Raw genomic sequence first — 7177 nt, 5'->3', positions numbered from 1 at the left:
AAAAGAAAGCTGGGCCTGCCATACCGAAAGCACCGCCCTTTTGCTACATGCTTGGGATGCTCCAGGAAACTACTTCTCCATCTGCTGGCACTTCTGACCCTGGGGAAAGAACAGATTACCCCATGAGTTGTGCTGATGTTATTGCCCCCGTGTAGCTGACTCCCCACGCTGCAGCTGGGGAAGAGGGTGAGGTGGTGGCAGTGGCCTCATGCTTCAGTCTGCCTTTTCTCACCACCTGCCAGAATTAGATTCACGTCATCCCCAGAAGAAAAAGGGCCTTATCATCCCTCTTCCAGCCTCCGGAGAGCTCTGCATCCACTCAGCACTTTGGGCATTTGCCCTGCCCTGGCCCGGGAGGGAGATGACTGCAGCCCCGATCAGCAGTGGGATACTGCGGTCTGCTCCGTACCCTCAAGCCGCTGTCAATCAGCCGTGAAACAGTTTGGAGCCGAATGGCTCTTTAATTGGCACACCTCAAGGACTCACACATCACCATCTATTTAAGATTTCATAAGGAGGAGTGTGAAAGGCTTAGACAGATGAGTGGGTATGATTTTACCTGATTCTTTCCCAAAAGGTTAGATGAACCACCTGCCTGTGTCCTAAGCTGTAAGCAGAAAAGAACATAATTAGGATGGAGTTTGAAGATACGTGCTCCTGTATCACTCCTCAAAATCCACAGCTTGAGGTTTTAAATAGCAAAAAATAGGAAAAGTACTCCTGGTCATACCTGAGGTTCATTGTTTTAATGTGTTCCAATGTAGATAAGGACTGAGCTAAGAAAAACACAGAGTTCAGGGAGATCTGGTTGTCATTAAGCCTACAGGAAGAAGAGATGAAATCAGCTGCTGCAAGCAAAACTACCAGCAATTTACACTGCGTCACCCGATAATAGCAATCCTTGTCCAACACTCCCAGAGACTGCTGCTTTGCCACCTTCTGCCTGTGTTTCCAACTACAGTTCTGCAAACACAATTCACTCCAGTATTTTTTAAATTCGTCCCTCACTTTTAGAGTTCAGAGAATCACAGAATAATTGAGACTGGAATGGACCTCTGGAGATGATCTAGTCAAACTCTCCTGCTCAGAGGAGGGTTAGACTAGAGCAGACTGCTCAGATATTGCCCAGCTGGGTTTTTAATATCTCCAAAGATGGGGATTCCACAATCTCTCAGGGCAACCTCATCTAGTGATGGACCATCCTCACCACACAAGTTTTTTCTTATGGTTAAATGGAATTCCTTGTATTTCAAGACACCGATGCAAGGCAAAAACAACTCTTTGACTGTAAGTGCAGTTGTGGTAGTACAAAACCCACACTAATTAAGATCATGCTCAGGTCTGCTAAGTCTATCATAGTATCTAGTGTGACCGTGGGCAGCGTGCTTGATGCTGGGAAAAAAAACCGGTTAAATAACAGCCATGTGTTTCATTGCACTGATGTGAAGAGAAGCTGCAGACTGTCAGTAACTGGAACAGTCTTGGCTTGAGAACAGTTCAATTAATCAAACAGGAAAAATAAGTATCTCTTTCAATAAAGCAGAATGGTGCTATACTCCCTAAGCCACAGTCCTGTACAGTGCACTTGCAATGGGAGTGCCAGGTAAAATACCCAGATAAACATAAGCCACCGTTGTGGCTGAATTCAGACTCTGCTCCTGAAGCCGGAGCTCCCCAGCATTTATCTTCCAAAGGTGCCCACCTCAGGAGAGGAAGGACTGCTCTCCTCTCCCAGGTGAGGAACTGGGAGAGGAAAAATTCAGTGGCCTGCTAAAGATCTCAGCGTGTTTTAGAAACCAGGTGCCACACCTGCACACAAGATCACCTGTCTCCTTCATGGAGGACTGAGTACAGAGCCTCTCAGGCGCTGATCTCAATCAAGCTTCAAGTGGAATCAATCTGTTCTGCACTAGAGATGGGGACGGACCAGACAGCACAGTGGATCTATCCTCAACGGACACAGAATATAACTGCACTTGATCCTGAAGAGCCCTTCCCAAATGTGGACTGTGCTTCCACAACCAACACTCCCACAAAAACCCACCCATGAGTAAGGGAAACAGGAGCTACTCACTTGAGAGAACTTAACATTTTCAAATTCGGGAGGAACTGAAACAGCTGCAAAAGTCCCTCGTCTCCCAGATAATTATTTGATAGGCTAGGATTTAAAGAAAGGCACTTAATTTTCATAGAAAAAAAACAATAGGCACAATCAGCTCTTAGTAACAAGCGCTCTGAAAGCAGAACACGGGCACTCTAATCCAAACAACACATGCACTGCCCCTCTCCACTGACAATTAAAGCCTACATGGAAACCAGAGACTGGAATTAACCAACATAAGACAGCCAGAAACCTAGCTCAGGGTTCATCCTTTTCTCATGTCCACCAGGTGACCCTCCTGGACTGACAGTGCTTTTTAATGCAGTTACCAGGAACCAGAAGTCCACAGCTCTGAGAAATGATCAACCTGGACAGGCGCAACAGAGGAGCCATGGGTGAGCCCTGGAGAAGGATATTAGGCTCTGATATTAGAGCCTAAGGATTACAATGGGCTATGGCCATGTGAGATCAAGGGACATGATTGCTTAAGAAGAGCAAAGGTTAAAAATCTCTTCCACAGGCTGCCAGGCCTAAGGGAATAGCCAGCCCTCAGGCGGTGGTACACAGACTACATGCTTGTGCTGGTCCTTGTTCTGTCCTCAAAACGTAGATGTGGCTGTGTGTGTTGGATAGGCTTTCCATCTGGGCTGGGTCTGCTCACCTCTTGGTGTTAGCAAACAGGATGACTCCCCACACACAGCGCTAACCGAAGAAAGTGCTTTGGTGCTGAAGGTCCTTGTACACCGTATGTGGGATCACCAGCAAAAACACAAGCACCCTCGTTTTAGGTGGGATTCTTCATGCTCTGCAGCTTTGCTTCCAAATGGCCCAAAGGCAAAAATGACAGGGCAAGGTTTTACAGCTTTTGTAATACCTCAAGTCAGGCTAAGTGATCAAACAGCCCCTTTCTGGATTTATGTCCTGCAACTTTTGCCCTAAGAGCACTAAAACCGTATGTCTCCTTGGAAAAGGATATTAGCCCATGTAAAGCTATGCCTTTCATAAGGCTATGTCTCTACCACATTCTCCGTACAACACTGCAGAACAAATAAGTGGCATTTTCTCAGTATCCCAAAGAACTGCAGATAAAGACCCTAAGAGTTAAGAAGGACTCACTCCAGCTCAGAGATGATGCTACATTCCTTCAGGACTGCATACAGCTTCTCCAGGTCACTGGCTTGAAAATGACTGTCTGTCAGTCTAGGGAGAAAGAGAAATCAATAGTCCAGATCTGCAGGATTGCAAACAAGATTGTGAACTTCACTCCTTCAGAAAACCAGAGAATAAATGAGGAGATAATAATGAAATAAAAAATCCCCTTGAAATATCTTGCTTTTATTTTTTTGTCTGCAACAACTGATAATCTGTACTTTCAGCTCTTGTCTGCAAACAGAGAATAAAGAGACAAGGTAAAGAAAACTTGTGGCACAACAGAGAACCAGGTCCCCAAGGTCCTGGTTAGAAGACTTTAAGCACAACTTCTTCCTTCCTCACTGCAGCCTACAAAACAGACGGGCGCACTCTGTGCTGGAGTAAGAGCATGATCTGATATGCATCTGAACATGGGACCAGCTTAGGATGCATTCCTCCAAATATCAGTAGAGAACCCTCAACATCACAAGCTCTGTCACCGCCAGCTCCCCTAACTCCCACATGGGAGCCGATGCAGTAACCGTACAATCACCACACCAATTCTGCGAATAAGATAGGCAGCCCACGATCTATTCTGATTCCTGCAGAAGACCACAGACGCTAACCACAGAGCTTCTAGTGGTGCAAGCTGGGACTGTGAACACAGAGATAAACGACTGACTGAAGGGGCCTTTACCAGCTCTCCCGTGATTCACCTTGGAGATGCAGGTTACATTAGCTATAGGATCCAGAGATAGAACATGCATGAAATACAATGAAAATCAGCCACGGTACCTTATTTTTTTTGAAGCAGTAGGTGTCTGGTTTTCCTCTCCATCCTTCTTATCAGTAGAGAACACAGGCTCTTCCCTAGTAAGTGAGCACAAAACCAGACAAGAGTAAAACACTTACACTTTAGCAATTTGGCAGGTCCTTGGGGCTACCCCGGCTCTAGCCCACACCCGTACCTTGCCAATAGCAAGCTTTTCTTTCTTTCAGTGATTAACCATATAATTGAGCATGCAGGCAACTGGGGATAAGGGGAAAAGGCAGATTTCTCATCTAAACTACAGTTTGATGGATAATTCAGCTTTTGCCTAAACATGTTTTGTGCAAGAGTCCAAGTCGGTGCAAAAACCTGACTATTCATAAATAAATGGAACATCCAAATCCTAAAATATCTGAGTTTGAAATGTCATCTGGTGCCTTAAAGAAGTCACAGATCATGTGTCTCAGGCTGTCGCTCTCTTTAAAGCATAGCAACAACCGGGTTGCATCCCATGATAGCCCTGCTGTTCCTCCCCAGATAAGAGGTGGAGGTGTACCATGGGCAATGCTATTTTACAAGGGCATAAATAAATGAACCTACAGCTCCAGAAGCAACAGGAAACCATTTCTCAAACAAAATATTTAGGTTGAGCTGGTTGGACCCATAATTTTCTGAGGGGAAAAATAAAACTCCAAATTTATTTTGATTTAGGAGTACCATGATCCAGAATGCATAGTGTAGTTAACTAGATGGTTTTAAACATGCAGGGATCTGTGAATCTTTTTGGAATTTGGTTTGGAGGTGGTGTGGGGTTCACTTGTTTTTTTACTGTTCACTACTATCAGATAGCTCAACTGTCATTAAACAGCCTGCTTTGCTTAGGATGCTGTGGGTTGAAATGTCCCCTAGAGAAATAAAGCATAATCAAACACTGTAGAAGGCAGTGGACAACTTCCAAACTGGCTAAGAAAACCAGGAGAAAGTACTACATTTAGATTCAGAGGGGAAGGGGGGCTAGAACTGTTGTGAGATGAAGTGTTACCCTTGGTACCTAAACAGGATGTAAGAACTAAATGAGATGCTGAGAAAACACCATTTGTGCACACACGCTCTACCTAGGAGGAAGGGAAGCAAACTCTCTGTCTTCTGTAAACCTCAGGACTGCAGTCTCATGACAAAGGCTGTGAAGAAGAGAAGGAATCAATCAATGTCACATTTTGGTTATTTACAGGACTTCTTGTTTTAAGAATGCTTGATTTTGCTCTACAAAACTCTTTGGTGACACCAATCACTTAAAACACTCCCAAAGCAAGCAAAAAATAATCTCCATTAGTTTTAAATCCTGGTTGATCAAACTATGCAATATCAGATGACCCAGTTTCTCTAAACCATTAGAGAAAGCGCAGACAAAATTGTTACAAAATTGAACTCCAGCGGGGGTCCAAGGGAAAGTAATAGGAGAGAACTTCCAGCTTCACTCCAGGAGATGTCACCAGTTCTCACACTCTGCATAGAGACCCTCTCTCCAAAACTTCCCAGGGCAGAGAGTGGGAACGAATCTAAAACTGCCCCCACGCATGAATGGACACACAGTTCTGTACCTTCTCAAATTCTGGTTGATGGCTCAGATAAAATCAGCTTACAGCAATGTATTACCAAGTGTCAGTGTTAGTAATCATCTTTGGACACGTTCTTCACCCGCCCCACTTCTGAGGTGACTCAACAGAAATCTCAGAACCTAACTCTCAGACTTGTATATTGGGATTAACCTGTGGAATGATTCAAGACCTACATACCTGACTTGTACCTCCATCATATTCTGGCAGGTATTTACCGACCTCAACAGACTGCAAATGCCATTAACAGAGAGGCAGTTTTGACTGAGACTAAGAAAGATAAAAAAAGCAATTAGCTGGTCACTGAAATCACACAGGACTGTCCTAGTGGAAGTGATCATCAGTGTGCTGCATGCTTGAACCCATTTCACTTCAGAAGTGGCATGGTGGAAAACACACAGGACCACTACTCCTGAGGAAGGGGTTTTAATGCAAGGGCACTTCAGCACTTCAGATGCATTTAGACCAGTTTCTGTGCATGATGATGCTCTGAGCAAGCAAGCAATTTCAGCCTGAACAGTCTCATGGGCTGAGTCTCATCCTTCCTTAAGAGTGCTCAGAGCTGCTTCTGTAGCACTGGTCTTGGTGAGGCCTTTGCCTCCTGGATCCCTGCCCAGCATCTCTGTACCATCCTTGCCAGGCTCAAGAAAAGAGGGCAAATTGGTTTTGTACAAGGCAACACTTACTCCAGCTGCTTTGAAATCGATATCCAAGGCAGGCTTTCCAGCAGACAACTGCAGCCTTCATCTCCAAGCTTGTTACCTGATAAACTGAGGCATTTTCCAGTTAGTGGGGACTGTTTTGAACAGTATAAACAACAAAGTCCTCAAAATCTGCTTGCTTTCCCTTTCCGACAAGCAAGCTTCCCTTGCTTTTTTGCCTGGACTGTTCTTCTGTCCCAGATCAATCTTCCCTGCTTATCTCTGTATGAAGTAACTTCAAAGACTTTTATCCCTAGGACAACATGATTCATGCTTTAGCCCCAAAAACATCTTACTTTAGAAAACCTAAGTGGGAGTACAAAACAAGAAACCAAATGAGTAAGTGTTTACTGTCCTCCTGGAAGGAAGAAAGGAAGGCAGAAAACACTGGATGACAAAGATCTCCAGATCCCAATTCAAATCAGTGAGCTAGAAAACTGGAGTTTAAGGTGTAGCTAAACTCAAGATACTGGACTGAACTGTCTTGGAACAGATATGCCTGCATTTTCCAGGGCAGACAGGCTAGAAGGAGAGCTTTACAGCCAAGTCCAGGTGGCCTCATATACAGGCAAATAAGGAAAGGTAGGGATGATACTCATTCAAATGTGCAGGTTATGAAATGGATCTCTTGTCTTCCTCCGCTCACTTCTCCCAACAGAGCTGAAAGGCTTTAGAAGACAAAAGGAACAATGCAGAAGCAATCTGCGTCGCTTCACTGGCTCAGAGGATTTGCTGGAGGAGTTGTGCCTCTGGGACAGCTCCATAGTGCCTCCAGCGCCCAGCACTGCTTCGTTAGCAGGGTCAGCTCTGCAACTGGTGTCTCTGGTTACAGTCTCAGGGAGCCAGAGGCTGCAGTTGT

General features: G+C 44.9%; 1 protein-coding gene across 1 annotated transcript in view; it reads right to left on the bottom strand.

Moving 5' to 3' along the window:
* Window positions 1–7177, bottom strand: part of LOC104073869 (protein NLRC5-like) — a gene marked incomplete at its 5' end in the record, with an annotated part of 31185 nt that overhangs the window by 21054 nt on the left and 2954 nt on the right. The window contains 9 exons of the mRNA XM_009573801.1: window positions 25–99; window positions 560–607; window positions 731–820; window positions 2075–2158; window positions 3218–3301; window positions 4028–4102; window positions 5117–5182; window positions 5798–5887; window positions 6304–6387. Of these exons, the coding sequence (XP_009572096.1) occupies window positions 25–99; window positions 560–607; window positions 731–820; window positions 2075–2158; window positions 3218–3301; window positions 4028–4102; window positions 5117–5182; window positions 5798–5887; window positions 6304–6387 (696 nt within the window). The remainder of the gene's footprint in view (window positions 1–24; window positions 100–559; window positions 608–730; window positions 821–2074; window positions 2159–3217; window positions 3302–4027; window positions 4103–5116; window positions 5183–5797; window positions 5888–6303; window positions 6388–7177) is intronic.

The sequence above is a fragment of the Fulmarus glacialis genome, unplaced genomic scaffold (genome assembly GCF_000690835.1).
Source record: "Fulmarus glacialis isolate BGI_N327 unplaced genomic scaffold, ASM69083v1 scaffold11973, whole genome shotgun sequence".
NCBI classification, from domain to species: Eukaryota; Metazoa; Chordata; class Aves; order Procellariiformes; family Procellariidae; genus Fulmarus; species Fulmarus glacialis.
The sequence above is the reverse complement of the archived record's forward strand: the minus strand, read 5'-3'. Positions and strand labels throughout refer to the sequence as shown.